Raw genomic sequence first — 24,951 nt, forward strand, 5'->3', positions numbered from 1 at the left:
AAAATATTTAGAAGAACTCCTACATTGCTTTAAAATTTTAAATGTTACATATATTCTACATGACTTTTTAATATGTGATGATATATACTCTCCTTTAATTAATACAGGTAGACTTTGTGTTTATACACTTTGTTACCTCTTAATAAAGACAGTTGCCACACAATTTAGAAGTGGTCATTGATTTATACCTAGTATTCCATATTTTTTTTAACCTTCCCCCTTGATCCTCAGAGCATGTTTTAAAGATAAATAATATGATTTAGGTTTTAATTAGGTTTTCATATGAACAAATTTTAAAAAATCAGTTGTTTACATATGGGGATTGAATCTGATTTTGAGCTCATTTTACAGTCCTCTAAATAAATGAGCCTGTCTCACATCTTGATTTATCCTACTCAGAACTTTTAAGCCATTCAAAGCTTTTTCATCCTAATGTATTAAAAACTGGAACAAACATGAATTATGGTGTTTCCCAAGAGGTTAGCCAGTGTGTGAAACTAGTGTAAATTTCATGTGTCCTGATTGTTTTAGGATGAACCATTAAAACTGTAGGATTTTTCTTCATTTGTGTTGTTTTTCTTAATGTTTGGTCAAATCCTTTTTTTGCTAAAAAGCAAAAATGAGGGGCTGGAGTTGTGGCTCAGTGGTAGAGCACTTGCCTAGCACGTGTAAGGCACTGGGTTTTATCATAGCATCACATAAAAATAAATAAAGGCATTGTGTCCATGTACAAGTAAAAAAGCAAAAAATTTAAAGGCAAAACTGATTTAGTTTATTACAACAAGAAAAATATAAAAAGTGGGGGGTTCTGTATTACATTTGGGGTAATGTAGCACAGTAAAAATTAGTGGTTGCTATGTGTGTACTTTTCCTATCTTCAGCTGGCCATTTCTGACTAGCATTGCTATGTCTCAGTTTCTTTAAGAACTGTATTCTAGAGTGTGAGGAAGTAAAAAACTATCCCTGCTGCTCTTTTTAGTAGGAAGGAATGTGTGACTATAGTGCCTTCTAGCGTTAAAGGAGGAGGCAGTATGGGAAACAAAAGTGTGGCCCAAGTCACTCTTAGGAGCATATACTTTTCTGGCCTTAATTAGAGCATAATGAAATCAGTGTGCTATAGATAATCATGTTCAATTAGGTTAGCACACTCATTTAAAAATTTATATTTAAGATAGGCTACTTTCCAATTGTATAAAGGCCCATTAATTTTTTTATTTTGGTAGATTATCAATAGGTGGTTCAGGATGTTTCTAGGATTCAGATGCATCTAGAAATGGCTGCCTAGCCAAAAACAGTTTCCTAGAGCTATCACCTCTTAGATCCTTGTAATTAAAGTAAGCGGTAAGGAAATGTAGAACTAGAAAATACTATTTAATGATTCAGGTATGCAGTATGTGTACTATCTTATTAGCTATATTTCCTACCTAGCTCAATTCGTTTTACCCCTTTTGTATATGGAGAATCTCTCATTTATATGTAATAGATTATCTGCTAGTAAAATAGTAGATCTAAGTTTTTAGATTTTTATTATGAAATTTATCTTGCCAGAAAATTCAGATTATTAATTTTGTTGGAAATTATTTTTAAAAAGAATTAACTTTGTCATTTTGTATATTGGTAATTCATCAGATAATTAGCTACTTTTTATTTTTCTATGACATTTGTACCAGAATTGATCAGTTAATTTTTTTTTATTCTTAGTGCGTGAAAAGAGGAAGAGCAACCATTTAAACCATGTAAGTAAACAGTTAAACTTATAGTGAATTAAAAGTATGTCTACTGTGATTTTTTAAAAAATATATATAATGGTGATTCATTAATGTTAGCAGGGTCCACTTTTTGTGGATTTTCTAAATCTCTCCAATTTCTTAAGTATTAAATTTACTCAGGGAAATCTTTGACTTAGTAATGTCAGTTTTTAGAGGTTTCTGACAGTTAAATTTCAGTAACGTGGTTGTGATATTAAGATATGCCTGAAATATTTTGCCTTAATTTTTTGGTCTTTTTTTTTTAATTAAAGTAACAAACTATTAAGTCAGTTTTTAGCATTAGCTGTTGATTTCCTGTAATTTATAGCAGGTGAAAATTTAGCTTCCTCATTCCACTGTGACCTTATTCCCCTGCTGTATTTCCTTGACATGTATCACATTTTATTATTAAATCACTGATCGATATTTACATTGACTTGCAAATATTTTTCACTGCTGTCATATTGTACTTTGTGCCACCTCCTGTTCACCCTTAATTTTCCTCTTAAAAAGATATTTCTGAAGTCTGAGCACTTCTGTATTCCTCCTGCAATAATCCGCCATTTCCTAATGAACATTAACTCACACAGCCACATGTAGTAAGTGGCCCCCTCACTGGCCTCTTTGCTTTCATATTCTTCAATTTTTTTGTGGAATTTCCTATTTTCACTTGTCTGTTCCCCCCCAAATGTTTTAACATTTGTCACATGCCTATAAAAAAAATTTTCCTTTACTAAATCACATCTATTTAGTCTTTTTTCCTGGAGGCAACCCTTCTCAGTCTTCTATCATTTTATTCTAAAACAGACTGTTTTTTTGTTAAGCAGTTCTCTGCCTATTTTTCCTGGGGTATCTTTCTGAAGTTATCTGGGATCTCAAATAACTGCTCTCTTGTATTGGATCCTGTAATTTTTGTGTTTCCCTCTGTCTTATACCTCTTGTACATTTTCCTGGGAAAGGGCACATAAATGTGCTCCTCCTATTTGGTAAAAGTATAAGTAGGATTCTAGGTTGAAACGAATTATTCCAGTGGTGAAGATACTTCTTTTTTTTATTTTTTATTTTTTAGCTGCACATGGACACAATATCTTTATTTATTCATTTATTTTTTTACGTGATGCTGAGGATTGCACCTAGTGCCTCACATGTATGAGGCAAGTGCTCTACCTCTGAGCCACGGCCCCAGTCCTGATATTTCTTTATTGTCTCCTCATTTATAAATTTTTGTCATTGTATTTTACATTATATATAACCAACTTTAGTAATTTTCCCCTATACCTTCTCTGAAAGCTTTAGTATCTTCTCTATCTGGGGGATTCTGAAGTTGAATGATATGGCTTGTTAATGAACCTTTTTAATTTTTGGTACCAGGGATTGAACTCAGGGGCACTCAACCACTCAGCCACATCCCCAGCCCTATTTTGCATTTTATTTAGAGACAGGATCTCACTAAGTTGCTTAATGAGTCACTTTTGCTGAGGCTGGCTTTGAACTCACAATCCTCTTGCCTCACCCTCCTGGGCCACTGGGATTACAGGCTTGTGCCACCAGGCCTGGCTGTTAGGAACCTTTTCATTTTAATTGGGGTCATTAGTTTGCAGATTAGCTCTTTGTAGAAAATTTTTTTGTAATTTCATTGATATTTTCTTTTTTTTTTGCCCCCTTGTATTCTTGTCATTCAGATGTTGGGCCTCTTTGACAGTATTCCTACACCAGTGTCCAATTTCTATTCCCTCCCCAATTTCTGGTTGTCTTTTTGTCCTAGTTAGAGATTCTTCAGCCCTTCTCTTGAATTTTTTGTCTTGAGTTTTCACTTACTCTTAAATTTCAAGCACTCCCATGAATTCCTTTTCTAAATCCTTCGTTCGAGGCTTGCCTCAAATGTGTGGTAGACCCTGACTTTGTCTGATTTGAAGCACTATGTATGAGAAGGACTTGTTAACTGATGGATTTCACTCCAAGGATTTGGAGGCCATGCCCAGCTTTTCATTTGTTGGGACCTCAGTATTTTTATTATGTGGGGCGCCCTGTCTCTGGATAGTTCAGTTTCTTCAGAGAAGGATCTTCCACTTTTCTACCTAGGGAGTACAAGCATGGCTGCTTATTTTTCAGAAGTTGGGTAAGGGAGGTGTGGAGTATGTAGTTTTTTCCTCTTATTTTCCAGGTTTTACCCATAGTGTCTCTGAGAATGGTAACTCTAAGCCCAGAAACTGTCAGGTTTAATATATCTGGAGAATTAATATCTAGATCCCTATAAAATGGAGGACAGATGGACTTTGGGTTCTAACTACAAATTTCCAATTGACCTCCTTTATCTTTGTTTTATGTTTCATTCCAAGGTGCTTTGTAAAAGCCTCTGAAATCTGAGTCTCTATGGGTTCTGCAAGATAAACTGGCTTGCTTATTCCTGCCACTGATTCTTCATGGCCACCAGAGTTGTATTTCTACTCTTCTGTCATGTTACTATTCTTTTATCTACTTTAATATTTCAAACAATAAAAATCATCTCTCTGTCCTGTCTCCTAGTCTTAGCTATAAACCTGTATTTTATACCTTTAATGAGATTTCAGGAGGAAAGGGGTATATATGTGTGGTCAATCTTCAATGTTTAATAAATGAATTTAGAACCTGTATTTAAAGTATATATCTAAGCACAAAATCAATATGCTTAATGATATTGGTCCAAACTTTTAAAAGTTTTACCTGTAATTAGCATATATAAGGCCATGTTTTAGAATTCTTTCAAACACACATCCTGCTGTATTGTCTTGTTACTGTGCAACAAAAGTTGGAATAGTTTTCATGAATGCATAAAGTGTTAGAAAATTTGAGGTTGATTAAATGTTATTGATTCTTAAAAACACATCCCAGGGGCTGGGGATGTGGCTCAAGTGGTAGTATGCTCGCCTAGCATGCATGAGGCACTGGGTTCGATTCTCAGCACCACATAGAAATGAAATAAAGATATTGTGTTCACCTAAAACTAAAAAATAAATATTAAAAAAAGAAACATATCCCAAATATGTATTATGGGGGTGGATTTCAGGTTTTTGTTTTTGTTTTTTAATAGATAAGCGGCTATAGGCACAATGGGAAAAGTCAATGGGTGGGGACAGGATTTCAACAAATTCTTGACCTTTGATGGTAAGGTTCTGGTTATGATTTACCAGATTAGTAGGTATTATTTTCTAGTCTTTGCCATTTGACCTTAAGTCTACTTAAGTACTCCCTTTCCTGTAAGAATTACAAAATTTTGTACTTTATCATTTGTTCTGATTGGAAGAAGAAAGATGCTATTGTTTGTGTTTCTTTTAGTAACCATCTGTCAGAAATGTTTTCTATTTTTTTTTTTTTTTTTTTTTTTAGTATTTGTATTTTATATCCTTATGTTTGTCAGTGTAGTTTTTTTGTGGTTATGAGCCAGCAGTGGTAACGTTTTAACAATAAAGGGCAAGTTGTCCTAATTTTTCATGCAAGCTGAGGGGAAAGTTACTTGTTGACAGCTATATTCTAGGCTTTGCTTAGAGGCTTCGTTCTGCCACCCTCTAGTCATCAAGACTGAAATGTTGGAATAGCTGGAAGTGATGGTATGTCGTTTGCTATATATTGGCAACAGAGAGTTTTTGCATTCAGCTTTTCTAGTCACCTTGAAATTTGGGAATGGCCTGATTACAGTGGGAGAGAAGGTAACAGAAATGACTCTTCCTACAAAATGAATGATTCCTCTGTCTTTATCAGTTTAGAGTAAGCCTGGACTAAAGGGAAGTGATGAATGTTTTTTGGTTGGATCTAGCCAGTAAGTTGCTGATTCATTAATGGAGCTTTCATAGTTTGTAAGACCACATCTAATTAAAAATTTTTGAATGACTTGGCATTAATGTTTTTGAAGACAAGCCAGTATACATACATTCATGATACAAAAAAAATTATAAATAGAGAAAATGGAAGAAAATATCACCTGAAGTTCTACCAACTAGTCTACATTTTGATTCATTTTCGCCCCTCTTTTTATTCCAGTGTAGTGATTTTTTTCAACAGTATACATATTAACTGAATAGCTTAAGAAACATATCCAAACTTAGATATAGTTAAAACATTTTTAGTTAAAAGGAGAATTTATTCCTCCAAAATAGTTATACTTTTCAAAAATATAACTTCTGACACTTTTTGTTAATAAGGAAAAAAAGTGACTTTGCCATAAAAACATCTAAAACAAGCAAAATGCAATTTTATGTACCTTATGGATATTTCTGACTGTGGACTACTGGTGACTTTTAAGTGCTCTGTACTTTCAGCTAGGTCTTCTCCCTGTCCCATCTTTCATTTATTTGTAGGGGTTGCTGATGGGAGAAAGTAAAAGCATGATGAAAACCATTATATTGATAGGAGGAAGGAAGGCTTATCTGAATTAGCTTTTTTTTTTAATTTTAAAAAAACATTAAAATTGTTGATAATCTGTGGTTTTTAAAGAATGCTGCTGTTAATCTTCAACTATTCAGTGATGAGATTCGGTATTGGCTTTTTAAGGATGAGAATTGTTTTAATGTAGTTTAGGCTGTTTCAGTATTTGACTGTTGCTCTATATCCTTGCACTCTTTACCCTTTGCAATTAAATGGATACTTCTAAAGTGTTTTAATGATAGTTTACTTAGAGGCCTCAAAAAGTTCATTGTCACCTCTTTAGTATCACTTCAGGTAAATTTTCACTAATTTGTATCTGTAGCAAGATTTGTCTTCCAACATGTAATTGATTATTAATTAATAATTTGTCAGACAGTTGTTGAACTCCCTAACTTGTCCCCAATTTTATGCTCAGCAGCTGGAGATAGGAGCAGTAAGAGTCCTCCTTTTTTGGAGCAGCTTAGTTTCTTATGTGGGAGATAACCTCCCTGCAAGTATTGAATTGGAGGATGAATTTTGTGATGTGGCTGTTGGCAAAGGTATCCCAGAAGGTAGAAGGAGTCAAGCTTCTGGGACAAGGAAGAAAAAGACTTTGGGCTGAGAGTAACACTAATGAAGCAGGGAGGTGTTGTGATGTGGATCAAATAAGAGAATAAACTAAATAAAATCTTGAATGAATGGCTGAGGTTTTCTTATAAGTAATGTAATGGCAATCTACTTAAAAGTGAAGTGAAAGCTAAATTCCCAAAGTTGTTTTTATCATCTAATTTTGGATGTGAAAGAATCTTAAGGCAATAATTTTACCCTCTACATATGAGAATAGACTCAGACCTATGGTCCCAAGCCTTGTTAGTGATTAAATAGCCCTGGCACATAGCCTCTGATTCCAAAACATTTGTGTAATTACACTTAGACACTTAGTACTAGCAAATCAGTAAATTTGGTATTAGGCTTTCATTTAGTGCAGCACAATGCTTTTGTGCTGGTATTATTTAAGGCATTACATTGTATTGTAGTTACTAAATAGTAGAAACAGAACCTTCTCAACTGCTTTTTATTGCTTAAGAGGAAAACACTGAAATCTTATTTTAAACTTTTTCCAGTATTTATTAAGGGAATTAATTCATAATAGATGCTTGCCAGGTTTGATTATAGGTACCATACCAAGGGCAGCATTTTATAATCCATTCCTCAAACATCATCTGTGAAGTTAAGAACCTCCAATGGGTTTCCTGTAGAGCCACACATGATATCACACTCAGGCAATTCACAGAGTATAAGAAATATCTTAATGCTTTATCGTTTGACATTTTAACCAAGGAAAATAAACACATTTTATAGATTTAACTTACTGTGACATTTTCTTCTATTTCCCTCCCCTTCAGGTATCTCCAGGGCAGCTTACTAAAAAGTATAGCTCATGCTCAACAATATTTCTAGATGACAGCACAGTCAGCCAGCCTAATCTTAGAACCACAATAAAATGGTGAGTACAACTAGGTTGCCAAGGGCTGAGTGACAGACCCCTTTCTGCTAAAAGCATCCCAGCCATACTTGGTAATTTCAGCTATTGACTGTCCTTTTTAGTGCTCAGTTTACAAAATTGGGGTCAAGTATACATTGATTTTTAAGGACCTAAATGTGAGTTTTCAATTTCCATTTTAATCTCAGACTTTGGTGAAAGGGAAAGCCAGTTAGCAAATAAGGAATCTCAGGAAAAGTGTACCTCTTTATTTGATGCATTTATGTTGTTAAGACACTATTGAACATAAGAAGAGGTGCTTTTTATCAGATGTTTCTGGAAAAAAATAGTTATGAGTTTCATATCTAAAATACTTTGGAAACTACTGTAGGAGGAAGGACTATCTAGTCCACTCCTGGCACCAAAGCATATTGGCATTTGAAATAAAAGATGCACTTTCAAAACACTCCAAGATGAACCTTTTAAACTTATTAAAATGACATCAACAAAAACCGGGTAGAGAGCTTCCCCCATGATGTTGGGGTTGTCCAGGGAACATTATTAATGACTTCTTGGGATGTGAGCATTGATTTTTTAGAACATAGTTTGGAAAGTGCTTTTTTAGAATGTTAATATTCTTATCCCTAATTTTACTTTTTAGTCTAAAAAGCCTGATTAGCCTTATTTTATTTCTAATATACCAGCTTTTTAATTTCTTAGCTAATTAAATTATCAGTAACTTCTACTTCAGTTGAAAACTGCAAGTTCACACTTACAGTAGTGTAACTTTTCTCTCACACACATAACAGTAGTTGAGATTGACTTGTGTTTCAGCAAAAACTAAGCCCTTTCTGAGATTTGGCATCTATTAAGTAATCACTGAATGTTTTCAGCCCTAAATAGCCATGATTAAAAAACCACTCTACATTGGCTAGAACCCTCAGCTTCTTTTGAATTCAAAAGATTCTGATGTTTCAGTGTATAATTCAGAATATAATTTTAAAGAATAACCTTGCTAACACATGTAGGTTTCATGCTTTTTGATCTCTTAACTGAGTTTGTTGTTTAGAAGTCTTGTGTTTGGAAGTACAGTAAGTTTTAGTTTCTTTCATTAAATTCTAAAAATAATCATTCAGTACATTCACTATTGGTGAAAGAAAGATTTATTGAGAGAATTAATAGGGCAAATTGACTTTTAGGAAAATTCTGAAAAATGTTTTTCATGGATTTAGTGCATTGTTCTTAAGGGAATGTTCTTAAGGGAATTCTAAGCCTTCTTAGAATCACCTATGCGATTTTTTTTTCAGAATACATTTCTACAAACATGCATTTTCCCACCTTCCTTTTCCCCTTCATCCATAGACACAAGCCTTTTAGGAAACTGGTGGTGGATATAAAGTGCACAAAACATTCAGGTGATTCTGATCTCAACCCTATGTCAATCTCAAATTTTGCTGCACATTGCACTTACCTAGGGAACTTTAAAATCATTCTTAATGCCCAATTAATTGGAATGTCTCAAGAGGTCAGGTCTGTTTAAACCTCCTCAGGCAATTCCAATGTGCAGCGAAGTTTGGGAGCCACTGCTTATTAAAGAGTATAGAAAACTGTTTCTGATTGTTCGGTGGGACCTTGGGCAAATCATATTTAAGCCTTCATCCCCTTTATTTGTACAATGTGTTGTTGGATGAAAATGCCATATAAGGTTTAGTGGTCCTTTTTCAGCATATAACATCAAATTCTGTGATTTTAAAATCAATTTTGGAAATAAAACTGTTTGAAGCACTATAGAAGTATCCATCTTTGATGCCAGTAATATTGTTTTTTTTAAATTTAAAATTTAAAATAGTGTATACACCTGCTTTTAAAATTCAGATTTGCCTTCCCTCATTTTGAGCTTCATTTTAGACAGAGCAAATGGAATCAAATTTACCTAAGAGAACCCTTTTTTTCCTAATACGAAGAATCTTTGGATAACTTAGGAATACAGTAACATAATGTGTAAAGAGTTGTCTGTTTATTAATATTTCACTTATTCCAGTTTGGAAATATCTGCCATTAATATTATACTGTTCAGTATTATGCTACGTTGTCAGCACTGCTTATTCAAGATGGGCTAGACCTATTTTCATCTTTTGTGGGCACTTACTAATTTTCTACTAGTAGTGCAAAAGTAATTTTATCTGGTGTATAGCACTTTCACTTTTTTACTTTTAGGGTAATAAAAAATGGTGGGTAGATGGGTAAGGTAACTAAATCAATTGAAATGCTGGGCCTAACTTCAAGGGGAAAAAAAAAGCTATGGCTTAAACTTAAGCGTGTGGACAAATACAACTCGCATGGAATGAAAGGTTCTGTGGGTAGACGGGCAAATGACAGGGAAGATATTTAATAATTTGTATGTAATAATCAACAGAATTAAATAAAGGGTAAAATGCCCAATGGTACTGTTCTGAACTGGAGGATTTCAGGGCTGATTGGAAGGTCCCCTATACCTTTTTAAAAAAAAATGTCAGCTATAACAGATAAGTTGTTAAAATATTTTTTTTCCTTCTACAGTGTGACCTTAGCAATATATTACCACATAAAGAACAGGTGAGCTCTTTAAAAACCTGTTTTATTATTCTAGTTAATTACTTTGCATGATATATAGTTAATAGGTCATAACTATAAAACATTATAAGCTGTAGAGTGCTTTTATTACAATTTTGAGATGTATCATTTGGAGTTTTGTTCTTTTTGTTCTCAGAACTCTCTTAAAATTCCAGAGTATCTATTTCTGTGAATTATGTTGACATTTACTGTTTTAGAAATTTAAGTTGAGAATTAAATATATTTATATATACAATAATACAGGGTTTCTTAACCTTGATACTGTTGATATTTTGAGCTAGATAATTCCCTATTGTGGAGACTGTGCTGTGCATTGTAGGGTATTTAACAGCATCATTGTCTTCTGCCCACTAGATACCAGTAGCATCCCCCCCACACATTGTGACAACTAAAAATTGTCCCTGAGGGACAAAATCATCTCTGATTAAGAACCACCTTATTGGGACTGGGGCTGGGGCTCAGCCGTAGAGCAGCTTGCCTAGCATGTATGAGGTGCTGCGTTCAGTCCCCAGCACCATATAAAAATAAATTAAAAAATAAAGGTATTGTGTCCAACTGCAACTAAAATATATATATATATATATATATATATATAAAATATTAAAGAACCACCTTATTAACTTTTATCATGAAAAATAGTTATTCTCTATAATTTTAAGTTTTTCTTCACTTTTTCAGTTGAGTGAGAAGTGTGATATAATTTACACTTTGGCAAATCTCTTTAATATTTAGCCTAATAGAAGACAACTAGATTCTCACCTTTCTCTGACTTTGTTTGCAGTTTGTTTTGAAGAAACAATGAGATAACTTAGTCTCATGCAGATATTAATTTTGGAAAAAGTTGTATTTTTAAAACTTTCAGATAATTGTGGATACCCTTTAACATTACACTAAAACATTATAAAAAGTTAGTTTCTTAAATTAGTTACAGTGAAATTTTGATTTGTATCAATGAACATGTTATATTAGTAGTCATTGATGTATCTTACAGAAGGAATAAATCTTTGACCAGTGCATGATTTTATAATATCGTGGTAATCATTTGGAAAGTGTTAGTTCACATTTCTTCATAGTTTTGAAGAACTCACTTTCATTAGTATTGCCTCCAATCTTATAAAAAAGTCTCAAGGGATTGAGAAACTGTCAAGTCTATAGCAGAAGGTACAGGTTTTCAAAAATCTTGGTCTCACCTTGACAGCCCAAATTTTATCCTTGCAGTGAATACTTGTTATTTTCCTTGAAATGACAGGCCCACTCTTCTTTTTTTTTTTTTTTTTTTTTTTTTTTTTTTTGGTGGGGGGGAAGGGCTGGTAATCGGTGATTGAACCTCAGGGGCACTCAACCACTGAGCCACATCCCCAGCCCTATTTTGTATTTTATTTAGAGACAGGGTCTCACTGAGTTGCTTAGTACCCTGCTTTTGCCTAAGCTGGCTTTGAACTTGCAATCCTTCTGCCTCAGCCTCCTGAGCTGCTGGGTTTACAGGTGTGCGCCACCATGCCTGCCTCACTCTTCATTTTTGAGAATATTTTATCTTTTCAAATAAAAATAGTATTCTATGATAAGCAGTTTGTTCAGCTCACAGCTAAATCACAAGTGCTTTTTCTTAACACAATTATTACTTCAGTGTGCAGAAGCTTTAGGTGAACTTTCAACTTATTCAGAATATTAAAAAGAAGGTCAAGATTTAGTGACATTATTTTTTATTGTTTCATCTAGAACATGCTTTGTAAAGCAGGATTATTATTTTTTAACTGCAAGTGGCAGTGGAGAATAGAATGACTCTTAGTATCATTCATACTGAGAAATCAGTAGTTTTACTCACTTTTGTTTTTATAGTCATTGCAAGTGTTCAGCAGTGAAAATGCAAGTAATGTCTTAATATTCTTATAAGAACAGTTTTGACCTCACGGGCCTCCTGAAAGTACCAAGGGAATCTCCAGAGTTTCACAGACCACAGAGAACCACTAGTTTGAGCAGTGTATTGTTTAGTTTTAAAATGAAAAGACTGATGTCTTAAAATAAAAAGACAGGCAATAACTTTTAAACTCAAACTAGAAGAAACTAGAAATATATGGTAATAATATAATAGAAAACTAAAGAGGAAAAAAATCTAGAAAATCTGAATCCATTTATGTTCATTAAAGTTCTCAAGACTTGATTTCCCACCACTACTGCTTTGTAAGAGAAGTGAAAATATATTTGATTAATTGGCATTGCCTGTTTGGGAGCGTCATTGCTTATGGGCTCTACCTGGTTATTGTAGAAAAGGCTTTACAGTACTTCATTTGCTGAGTAAAAAGAGGTCCTAACACTAGAATCCAGGAAAATAATTTGTCAAACTATTTGCTTTGTTGAAGGATAAGCTGCTCCTTCCAACCCCTTCTTTATTCTTAGCAGATATTTTAGTAAGATATTAACAACTCCTGAATAAATTTTTAAATGTACATTTTTATTTTATAGAGATGCAAATAGATCCCTGGATATATTTGATGAGAGATCACATCCACTCACAGTAAGTATCACTTTTTTTTTTTTTTTAACTATTTCCTCTCAAAGGGTTGTTCATTTTGTGCTGCTTTGCTTTGAGATTAATTACTAGAAGAAAATCACTCCCTTCAGCTTGAAGTCAAAATCATCTTCCTTCCCACCTCATGCTGTATCTAATTGTCTTAGAAAAAGTGTTTTGTCAGGTCTATAATAAAGTAAGAACCGACTTGTAGCTTTGTTTAATAAGCTAAGGTGAGTAAATGTACCACCCAATAAGAGAAAATGTAGCTTTGCTAAAAGATACTTTTCAGTAGCATCAAACAATATAAATATTTGTAAATAAACCCAACAAATGTGTAAAATCTCTGAAGAGAATTAGAAAACTTAAATTAGAAAAAGTAACAAGTGGTTGAGTTTAGTAATCATGATGGTTTAAAATGATGCCACTGCATTTCTCTTTAACAAAAGAATTATTATTAAAGGTAATAGAAGAGATCCCCCTTGACACCTCAGTGCCTATAGCACATGCAGTATGCACTCATATCTACAGGGCATGCTGATGGGGGAGCAATAATAAAACCATGTGGTGCACAGAGACTGATTCAGTGCAGGTCTGAGCTATATCCTAGGCTGTATTCCGCAGATAATTCCAGTGTGTGTCATGATTGAGAATTATTGCCCTCAGTTCTCTGTTCCTTGGGCAATGGGTGTTAATCCATCCTGTTGAATTATTGTGTCTGCTCACAAAACTTAAATTAGAAAACTCAGCCACTTTTGAGTTTTCAACAGTCACTGTGACTGGTTACTATTGTTTTGGACAGTGAGACTTTGGAACCTGTGGTTACAGCAAACTAAAGTCTTTCCAAAGTTTATTACAGAGAAATATAACATAATCAATGAAACTTTTCAGACTAGAAATAGATTTTGATAGAATTCTATGGAGGGAAAGTAAAAAGGAACATCAATTTTCTGAGCTTGAATTTGTGCCCCCTTTTTTAAAAATTTAATAAATGGTGATGGGTTATTGAATAATTTGTCCAGTCATGTGTTGTTTAACAATGGGATATATTCTGAGAGAGCTTAATTTCATCATTGTATGAACATCAGAATGGATTCACACAGACTTAACTTGGCTGCAGTGTCACTAGGTTATACCTTATGGGACCTGTTAATCCCAATATGCAGTTTGTCATTGACAAAGGTGTTATACACCGTATGACTGTAAGATCCCACTGTTTATGTTTAAAAGACTAAAAGAAATGCTACTCAAAATTATTTAAGGTATACATTGGCACAATGTGAAGGCTGCTATCTTAAAAGTACTTTTCTTCAAGAGTGGTTTTCTTCAGCAGATAACTTACATTGCATCTTTTCTTCTTTCAGCGAGAAAAGGTTCCAGAGGAGTACTTTAAGCATGACCCTGAACACAAATTTATTTACAGATTTGTTCGTACTCTTTTTAGTGCTGCACAGCTAACAGCTGAATGTGCAATAGTAACGTTGGTAAGATATTTCTTATTTATTAAGCATGTTTAGAAATTGGTCTTGTAAATAGGGTAATGTCTTGTTTTACAAATAAAAGTAGGTCCCTGAAATTTATCATCAGAACTTTATTAAGAGGAACTTATCAAAGGAAAGTAAATAACACATAGTTGACTTTAGTAATCATGATGGTTTATGCATTTCTTATAACAAAAGAATTATTATTAAAGGTAATAGAAGAGATCCCCTCGACACCTCAGTGCCTACAGCACATGCAGTATGCACAATACCTACAGGGCATGCTATGGGGGAGCAATAACAAAACCATGTGGTGCACAGAGACTGATTGAGTGCAAGTCTGAGCCATATCCTAGGCTGTATTCTGCAGACAATTCCAGTGTGTGTCATGATTGAATTATTGCCCTCAGTTCTCTGATCCTTGGGTAATGGGTGTTAATCCATCCTGTTGAATTATGTGTCTGCTCACAAAGTTGTCCAGAATGGTAGTATCAGTGGTTCTTAGGCTTTGTTAGCCTGCTAAGCTATAGCTTTGTTCTTATCTTTGCTTCATCCATATAGAATTTCAAAGGTAGGACTTCATCAGTTTGAGTAACTGCTATTCAGGTGGTTGACTCCCTACAAACGCATAGTGGAAAGTCAATTATGTGACCTGACACTTCTATCATTTAGCATCCAATTAGAATTTAGAGAAGAGGGTTGTGCTGTGTGCTTCAATAGAAACTGCTCAGAAGTCTCTTCTATATGTAGAAGTAGATAATGTAGGAAGGAGAGAGATGGGGTTTTGCTGTGTGCTTCAATAGAAACTGCTCAGAGGTCTCTTCTATATGTAGAAGTAGGTAATGCAGGAAGGAGAGAGACAGGTTTGAAGAATGGTAGCTCATTTTAGATAAGTTTGATGTCCCTATGAGATAGCAGAGTGGCAATATGTAATCATTAGTAGGATATCCAGGATTGGAACATGAATCCAAATTAGAGGTAAGTAATTAAAAGTGGCTGTTCAAATGCAGAGAATGTATACAATGAAAAGTGGACAGAAAGTCCCCACAGATCTACCATCAACATTTAAGGTGCAAGTGTCCAATAGAGTGGCTATAGCAATATGAGGAAAACCAGGGGAGAGTGACAAAGAGAAGCTTTGTGGTTAAAATGAAGTTTCACATGTACTCTCTGGTATCTACTTTGTACTGTTATTCTAGTGCTGGGGCAAAGGGGAACAGATTGGACAAAGTTCTTGTCCTCATGAGCTTATATTCTGGTGAGGAAGACTTCAAGTATTTTTTCAGGTTTAGGAATATTTCCCATAGTGGCAAATGCCAAGAAGAAGAATAATTAGAGAGGTTTCTGTTTCAGGTGGAATGATTAGAAAGGGCCTCATTGGAGAGGTGATATTTGATCAGCAACCTGACTTGAAGCAAGGAAGCCAAAAAGGTCGGGGATTGCAGCAGGGCAAGTGCCAAGGCTGTGAGGCAGTAACATGTTTTATGTGCTCAAGGAATAGTAGGGCAGCGGGTGGTGAGAGTGAGTAATGAGGGGAAGAACTAGGGAGAGGAGAGATGAACTTACACTGGCAGTTTCCCAGGGCCTTCTTTATAGCTTGCTGGCTTCCAAAAGAAGTTAAAATTCAGGCTAACGGGTAACTTTGGTAGACTGAGATAGGAGAGTGAAGTGTACCTAATGCAAGAGCTTTTCCTGACTGCTTTGGGTAGAGTAGAGGTAGTTGAAGGTCAGAGAGGAACGGTAGGAGGCAGCAGAGTCATGCAGGTGAGCGATGACAAATGGCAGGTCAGGATAGAAAGCTTCTAGACCACCAGTGGAGGTAGAGACTACAGGAGTTGCTAACAGTGGAGTAAGATAACTCAAATGTAGGTTTTTGGCCCTATACTAGGCAAATGACAGTGCCTTTATCCAATATTAGGAAGACTTGGGGTGTTGAGGTTTGGGATAAAAGGCTCTGATTTGCAAGTTTGAAAGCACTGATCCTTAAGAGTAGTTTCTTAGAATGATGGCAGCAGTGGGTAGAGGAAAGTGGGAGAGAATGGGAGGTAAGGATCTGGCAAGGGCATGATGCAGTGAACAGAGAGGAAGTGTTGTGGAGAGTGGAGAGGAAACAGTGTAAACACATTTATATTGGGGGAAAACCTCTGGTAGAGACAAAGTCTTCAAAAGGTAATCATGGGAACAGTGTTCTACAGAAGTGGGATGGGGTCAACTGCACTAACAGAAGAGTTGGTTTCACTGGCAAGACAGAATTCTCTTCCACTGACACAGCAGGGCTAATGGGGTAAATGAGTGTCAGCACAGAACAGGCTGATCAATAAAGGTTGAGAGATTGCCAGTGTTGTCTCATTGCTACTTATTTCATAAGAAAGTTGTACCCTGTGAGGAGGTTCATTCTTAGGATACTTCAGAATGCCAAGTTTTGGAAAATGAGAAGAGGTCTCCTTAAGAATATTTAATGTTGAATAACCATTTGTTTTTTAAAACAGTCGAGTTAGAGAACATTGCCAAATCTGAACTGTCAGTCTTATAACCTTCAGACAGTAAACATACTCTTAAAAGGGGATTTTTTTTCCTGTTTTTAAATAGCATATAGACTGCTCTCCATATTTGTGGGCTCTGCATCTGATTTGTCAGTTTTGAATCAGAAATATTTTGGGGAAAATTGTCTTTATTTTTTGTCATTATTCCTTAAACAGGATGGTATAACAGTTATTATTTACTTAGCATTTACATTGTATTTGGTATTGTAAGTAATCCAGTGATTATTTAAAATATGTGGAAGGATGTGCAAAGGTTTTATATAAGGTGCTTGAGCATCTGCAAATTGTGGTATCTGATTAGATTTGGTCCTGGGACCAACCCTCAGCCAATACCTAGGGACAATTGTATATTTGCAGAGCACCATTTGTAGTGAAAACAGACCACTTTCCTGAATGATCTTTACTCAGCTGTTAACTTAATCCAGTTCTTTGTGGATTAGATGTTTGATATGTGTAAAATAACTCATGAAACTCTCAAACTGCCTGGGAAGGTTTAGGAGTCCCAGTGATGCAGAGACCTGCAGCTTTGAACCACCTTAAAACCAATGGAATTGAGTAAGATGCAGAATATGTGAGAGAAAATGAATTTTCATGAAATAATAGTGGAAATATGAAAAATAAGGACTATGAGAATGACCATCCTTTTGTACATGTGTTTTCTTTTTAGAAGGGGCTGAATTCAGAGAAAACTGAACTGCCATAAAGACCTGCACCTAATATGCTGCTCTCTCAGCAACCACTGGGAGGCTCTCTTGTCCACCAGTTCTTCTTTTCTTTTTCTTTTTTTTTTAAGAGAATTTTTCTTTTCAATATTTATTTTCCAGCTTTCGGCGGACACAACATCTTTGTTTTGTATGTGGTGCTGAGGATCGAACCCAGGCCACACGCACACCAGGCGAGCGTGCTACCGCTTGAGCCACATCCCCAGCCCCCCAGTTCTTATTTTCAACTAGCTCCATAAAAGGGCTAGTTCTTGTTGGGGGAAAAAAGATTAAAATGTGCTCTTATACATCTTGGGTACTTCCATATTCAAGCATGATCTGCCTGTAAAACCATTATAAAACTATCAGCTAGGTATTGTAATTGTACGTGGGGGTCACTAGGTCTTTACTGAACAACTTGAATCTGGGCCTGTGCGTGGTGGGTGCCCTTTATGCATGTGAAGGTTATAACAGTGCTGCTTTTCAGGATGTCCTTTGCCAGTCATTCCTATGACCAGAATTGGAATGGAAATTTGCATGGGCAGAGTAAACAGCAGAGGTATCTAACTTATAGCTATGCTTGGGTCTCTTGCTTTACCTAAGCGAAAGTCTCTGTAGAACTCAAAAAGAAAAGGTACTGGGCTGGGGATGTGGCTCAAGCGGTAGCGCGCTCGCCTGGCATGTGTGCGGCTCGGGTTCGAGCCTCAGCACCACATATAAACAAAGATGTTGTGTCTGCCGAAAAACTAAAAAAAAAAAAAAAGATTAAAAAATTCTGAAAAAAAAAAAGGTACTTACTTGTCAAACACAGAGGAAATTTGTCATTCACAACTTCTTAACAGAACACTTAAACTGAACTAAAATCAAAGACTAGTGCTCTACTTTTGCAGGTCTACTTAGAAAGGCTTTTAACTTATGCTGAGATCGACATTTGTCCCACCAACTGGAAAAGAATCGTTTTGGGAGCCATTCTTCTTGCCTCCAAGGTTTGGGACGATCAGGCTGTATGGAATGTGGACTACTGCCAAATCCTCAAGGACATTACAGTTGAGGACATGTGAGTTTGTAAGGTTTTGGTGAATCTTACTCAGTTTCTAGTATCTCATTTGCTCCCATGAAGTTTACATTTTAAGAAATATTTTTAGACGTTACCTTTTGAAAATACTGGAAGTAGGCATAAAAATACATAAGTTTCTATCATTAATTGGTAGGACCTTATGTGTTATTGTATTGATGTTGAAAAGTATTTTTCTAGTGGTTTTTGGCAAACATGTTATAAGTTTACTCCCAGAACAACATGGAACATTATAAAATTACATGGCTTTTTTGGGGGGTGGTATAGGGTACGGTACCGGTGATTGAACTTAGGGGCACTCAACCAGTGAGCCATATCTCCAGCCCTATTTTGTATTTTATTTAGAGACAGGGTCTCATTGAGTTGCTTAGTGCCTTGTTTTTGCTGAGGCTGGCTTTGAACTCGTGATCCTCGTGCCTCTGCCCCCACCAAGCTACTGGGATTACAGGCTTGCGCCATAGTGCCATGCTTACATGGCTTTTTAAAAACTGTCTTTCAAGTGCTTTTTTTTTTTTTAAAGAGAGAGAGAATTTTAATTTTTTTTTTTTTTTTTAGTTTTTGGCGGACACAACATCTTTGTATGTGGTGCTGAGGATCGAACCCAGGCTGCACACATGCCAGGCGAGCACGCTACCGCTTGAGCCACATCCCCAGCCTCAAGTGCTTTTTAAAGGGGTGCAAGTCTTGATTTTTGAAATAAGTAGCCTCTGGACTGTTGACAAGTTATATCTTCAACCTGAGTCACACATTATATATTTGCTTTTGTGCCCCCCCCCTTTATCTGAAAATCTGTTACAGAAACAATGAAATACAAAAATAAAGATTTTAGATCCTTGTGCTCTTGCTTCCTCCTCATTAGGAGTGTTGCATATGTTTAGATATTGGACTCATGAACCAAACTTGGTGGTGCATGCCTGTAATTCCTGTGGCTCTGGAGGCTGAGACAAGAGGATTGCGAGTTCAAAGCCAGCCTCGGCAAAAATGAGGCACTAAGCAACTCAGTGTGACCCTGTTACTAAATAAAATACAAAATAGGGCTGGGGATGTGGCTCAGTGGTTGAGTGCCCCTGAGTTCAATCCCTAGTACCAAAAAAAGAGAAAAGAATGAAATTGTTCTCATGGGCTAGGAAGCTCTAGGATTCCCATCAGGCAGTCCCAGAAAGCATTACTAGGGCATCATTCAGTGCTTATCACACTGACAGCCAGTCAGAGCCACAGTAGCAGTTTGTGAGAATGAAGTAACAGTGCAGGGAGTGTTGCTGAGTCATGGGGCTCCTCACGCATGGCACAGAAACACCAGTGAAACAAGGGCTTCTAATCTGGCCATGCTGACTGAAGGTTAGGGCCCTGTAGGTGGTAGGCAGGATGAACAATAGAGAGATTTCCAGCAGACTCTCAAAGGAAAAATGTCTTTGTGGGTGGCATTTAGGAAAATGGAAAGCAGCATCACTGGTTATATTGAGCATCATAGGAAGATCAAGATTATGGCAGGAGTTCATATTTGTTACCTTTGCCTTACCTAGACTCCCTCAAAACTACTAAACTATATATACTGCTGAGTGATGACACTTGTGACTGAGAAGGGACCAGTGGTTTTTAGGAGTGTTTGAAGTGGCTGTTGGTGAAAATACTACTTTGATAATAGTGCAAGCTGAGTAGTCCTGGTGATATTGCTGGTACTATCTTAGCAGAGGATATGACAATAAAAGAACCTGAAACAATGGGAAGTATTTTTGGAAGTTGAAGAAGCTAAAGTGCCTTTGATCACTATATTGTCATCAGTTTTCAGACTGATTCCTTGAAGGAAGCAAAATTTGTAATCATGAACAACAATCCTGCTTGAATGGCAGCTGAAATATACTCAAAACTTGTAACTAAACTGGCTGAGGCTCTGGGTCTAGTGATAAGATCAGAGAAGATGCAGGGAAATGTGTCAGTTTCCACAGATGGGGAGCCCCAGGAGCAGTGATGGCAGCAGGGGCGCTAGCTGCAACATCAGTTCTTCCAACACCTTTTCTGTGTGAACAGAGAAACACCAGGAGCCATGTTCCTGCGAGGCTGTTTTTGTTTATGATCTTTGGAAACTAGAAGGCATTACAACAAAGTATTTAATATACATTTGTCTCATCCCCCTGCTGTTGACTGTTTCTAATGGTCTCATTTTTAAGTCTGCAATGAGAAAGTTAAAAATCAGTGTCTCAAATTTTTAAAACTTTCTACCATCTATGTGTTTTGTTAAAATATACTAAAGAATAAGTTAAATTGACCAGCTGCTATTCAGAAAATTTGCTATGCCTGTAAATGGTATGCTATTCAGCCATTTAAAAAACAAAAAACCTAGAAAGATGCATAATGCTTTTCTTCAGTGATTAAAACCTCTATTAATAGACATGTTAATCCCATGAAGTACTGTATTTCTGCACAGTTAAAATGTATTAGTGGAGAAAATATAAAAGGGATAGTGAAGTGCATTTATTCCTGTAGTAAATTAAGTCCTGATTAGCTGATTATCAAAACATTATCTGATTTACATTTCTATGGACTTATTGCCATACGAACAGGAAATTAATTTTGGAAGTCGGTTCAGTTTGGTTTTAATTTCAACAATTGAGAAAATCATGTCTCTGTTCATAGTCTACCTGCTCTCCACACAGGAGAACATCACACATTTTCTGATGTGGCCAGTGAATAAAATATTAAAAATTTAAAACCAGGAAACTCAATTGTATAAATTGAACCTCTCATGTCTGTTCAAGTATTTATTATTTTATGCAATTAAAACTGTTAGAATGTAGGATTTCCTCTGTTTATGTTCAGTGATTTAAACCTTCAGCAGGGGCAGCTATATGGTCATATAGCAGAGGACTGCTCTCAACCCTTCTCCTTCCCACTGTATTAAACTTGTCCTCATGTGTGTACATTCCATTCTGGCAAGAGCTGGCAGGTGCTGAGCATCTTGGGATTTCATTCTCAAAACACAGTTTACAACTCCACTGTTCTGCCAGAGGTCATATCCTAAAGTGGGATTTGTCTACCCATGGCATCTACTTTGATCTTCGTGCCTTCCAAAGTTTTAAAATGAGTATCTTGACTATCATAGTGACTGTTTGTCACCTTAGTAATATTAAGGTGAGCAGAAATGTGCATTATGCCCTTTGACATAGCCTCATGCACTGAGGTAAGGGGGGTAGATTTCCTTTCCCATCCAATGTAGCATATTTATTTATTTATTTGAGATGAATCCTTGTTGCCTCAAGAGTTTTCCCCCCTCAGAGATAATAGCGGTGGCTCTCGATGGATCCATTTGTTGCCGTGGTGATGTGCCCACTTCTTTTGTTGGTGCTTCTCTACTTCAATAAGCCCCTTCCTGTTATCAGCTCGGTGAAAATGTCTGCAAGTTCTTCAGAGCTAATAAACAGCATACATCATTCCTTTCATCTGCTCACTATAGTGGGGCCTTGTGAGTGAGCGTGGAGTATGAATCGTACAGCTGCACTAATGGAACTCTGAAGAATGAGCCCCCGAGTCAGCAGCACGAGTGCATGAGAGGGCCGTAACCTTTTCCCCTCAGCCCAAACTCAAAGTGCTGGGATGCAGAAAGGACTACAAATAGCTGTACCTTGTTTGAACGTTAGTGTATTAATCCAGCTGAGTAGCCTTTATTTGTTTCAAAACAGAATTTAGAGCTATCCTAGAAGCTCAGAATGACATTTTTGAAGATAGTCCAGTTGACTAAAATTGTCCTGTATTGGTTTTGGTTTTGTTTTGTTCCTCCTCCTCCAGGAATGAGATGGAAAGGCATTTCTTGGAGCTACTCCAGTTTAATATTAATGTTCCTGCCAGTGTTTATGCCAAATACTACTTTGACCTTCGCTCCTTAGCCGATGACAACAACCTGAATTTTCTGTTTGCTCCTCTCAGCAAAGAAAGAGCACAAAACCTAGAGGTGAGCCTGTGTTTTCGCTAAGTGGGGCTTTCTGTCAGCCACCAAAGCCAGTATCTAGGACTAAATCATATTAAGTAGTGATTAGGAAAATGGTAAACTTTTAAATTAACACATTTTGAAGAGTATTAACTCTGGTATCATGTTTCTTGAGTCCTCCATAGTTTATGCTAGGATCCACATTACTTTTTAAAAATTAGGCATTATTTCCTCTATGACCATAATCCAGAATATTTTTAAAGAAAATCTGTTCTTTGCTTTTCCTTTTGAACCTCTTCCCTTCTACATTACCATGCACAAGTAATTCCTTGCACTTGTATAGTTGTGTCCCTGATTATATTTACATATTATGGTTCACTTGTGACTCAGTTGTCATTACTCAGTTTGCAAATTTATGTTAGTGTTTATATTAATCACAGTTCAATTCCATGAGTTTATTAGAGTTAGTGGCTCTGCTAAGAGGCCTATAGTTCGGGGAATGGGGTGTGGTGTTTCAAATACTGGATGTAGGAAGTAAATAGGATTCTAATAGAGGTGGTAACTTAAGTGGGGTGGTAACTTAAAAGTAATATTTGTTGACTTTTGGTGAGTATACACCAAAAATCATTCACCACGAAAGTGACACATAACTTTAAAATGGCACCTTTTGTGATAATTTGGGTGATATCTTAGAATTATGTTTTTCTATCATAATTAATGTGCAAGCAAAGTAGCACCTTTTCTACCCTCTATTCTGCCTCATTGTAATTTGCTTAGAATATATAATAACTAATGAAGATGTGTAGAATTTGAAAACTGAATACCGATTGTTTCACAGAGGTAACAGATGATACTGCTGTTAGGAGCCTTTCATAGCATCTTTGACATCTTTGGAAACTCAATTTTTAAATAATAATAAAGTTCTCCTGGCCCTTAAAATAATTTATAGGAAGTAGCATATCCAGAATCTTGTGCTATAAAGCCTTATAGCCAAGGTAGCTACAACTATGAAGTTATCTAAAGGAGTCTGCATGTGTGGCTTAACATCAGTTTGTGTTTTTCCTTTAAGGTTGGAATCTTTTTAAAAATTCTACTTGTGTTCTAATTGACTTTCCTAGGCCATTTCAAGATTGTGTGAAGACAAATACAAAGACTTATGTAGAGCTGCTATGAGAAGGTCTTTCAGCGCTGATAATTTCATTGGTATTCAGCGCTCTAATGCTATCCTCTCTTAAAAGGGAGAATTGAGGGGTAATAACATCATAAGCCTCTCATCTACAAAGACTGGATGAAATATCACCGCTCCTGCTCAAAAACCAGCAAAGTTTTAGTATTTTCATCAGAAGGAAAGACCTCGAATTCGAGAGACTCATGGACAATGACAGTTGCACTCCATAGGAAAGAATGGGACCTTGTCAAAGCAACAAACACACTTTTTGTCCTTTTTAATGTAAACAGAGTTAACAAAAACCACTCCAAAGCAAAAGCTCTCAACCCACATGCAGATATTTGCTTACTGTGTAGGCCAATAGCTGTGAACTATGTGAGGTTTTTTAATTAATCATTTAAATGTTTAGACTTTTAAAGACACTAACCATATAACTTTTTGTTTTTTGTTTTTCTTCCCTTTCTCCATTGCTGCATATGCCTTCAGAATTGATGCAGTATTACCATTAAAACATGGTACTCTTATTTTTTTTTTTTTTTTTGTGGTGCTGGGGCTCAAAACCAGGGCCTAGCATGTGCTAAAAATGCACTGGCCCACCCCCAGCCCACTTAACACTCATGAAACCACCTAGGAGCAACCTGTAGCATTTTTAGGTATTGAAGGTTCTTCCTTCCCACTGTATCATATTATTGAAGCTGCTAGTCATTATTGGCAATCAGTTTAAACCAAAAAGCTACTGGATAACACTTGCCATTCATGTATTTTGCAGGCACTACTTATTAGCATTTTGGCATGTTTGGGGTCATAAAGAGAACGTATCACCTATTGACTACCTACTTCTGTTGGGTCCACACTGCATTTTTTTTTTTTTTTGTGAACTATTAATGGTGCTTCTCGCTTTCTGATAATTTTCCTCTTATTAAGTAAATGTATTAAAAAGTATTTTCATAATGCGCCAACATGGTGGTCCAATGATAACTGAGCAGATAAAGACCAGGTGTCCTGAAAGTTTTATTGCAATTTTAAGTTTTGGTAACTATGTCCTCCCGTAAAAGTGTAAAAACTACAAACTCTTTCAAAACATCATTTGAAAGTTTAGTTACATTTCTTTTAAACTTAATTTCATAAATTTGGAATGTTGAGCTCTTCAATTTTTTGTTAGCGGTCCCTCTTGAAGATGGCAAACATTGACTGGAACAAAAAATTGAAAGCTCAATATTTTTGCAAAATTAAATTTAAAGGAAATGTAATTTAACTTTCAAATGATGTTCTGAAGTTTGTAGAATTTATACTTCTACAGGTGTCAAAGCTTAAAATTACACTGAAAT

General features: G+C 36.0%; 1 protein-coding gene across 2 annotated transcripts in view; it reads left to right on the forward strand.

The window, feature by feature from the left end:
• The window catches only part of Ccnyl1 (cyclin Y like 1), a 34,609-nt gene extending 10,851 nt beyond the window's left edge, over nucleotides 1-23,758 (forward strand). The window contains exons 3-10 of one of the 2 annotated variants that reach the window (XM_026394584.2): nucleotides 1,702-1,736; nucleotides 7,535-7,635; nucleotides 10,171-10,206; nucleotides 12,688-12,739; nucleotides 14,098-14,217; nucleotides 18,349-18,515; nucleotides 22,317-22,479; nucleotides 23,574-23,758. In XM_026394584.2, coding sequence (XP_026250369.1) covers nucleotides 1,702-1,736; nucleotides 7,535-7,635; nucleotides 10,171-10,206; nucleotides 12,688-12,739; nucleotides 14,098-14,217; nucleotides 18,349-18,515; nucleotides 22,317-22,479; nucleotides 23,574-23,690 — 791 coding nt within the window. In that variant the 3' untranslated portion in view covers nucleotides 23,691-23,758. The remainder of the gene's footprint in view (nucleotides 1-1,701; nucleotides 1,737-7,534; nucleotides 7,636-10,170; nucleotides 10,207-12,687; nucleotides 12,740-14,097; nucleotides 14,218-18,348; nucleotides 18,516-22,316; nucleotides 22,480-23,573) is intronic. The other variant, XM_026394586.2, reaches the window with a different exon arrangement.
• Nucleotides 23,759-24,951: the final 1,193 nt, after the last annotated feature.

This window comes from Urocitellus parryii, chromosome 1 (genome assembly GCF_045843805.1).
Source record: "Urocitellus parryii isolate mUroPar1 chromosome 1, mUroPar1.hap1, whole genome shotgun sequence".
Taxonomy (NCBI): Eukaryota; Metazoa; Chordata; class Mammalia; order Rodentia; family Sciuridae; genus Urocitellus; species Urocitellus parryii.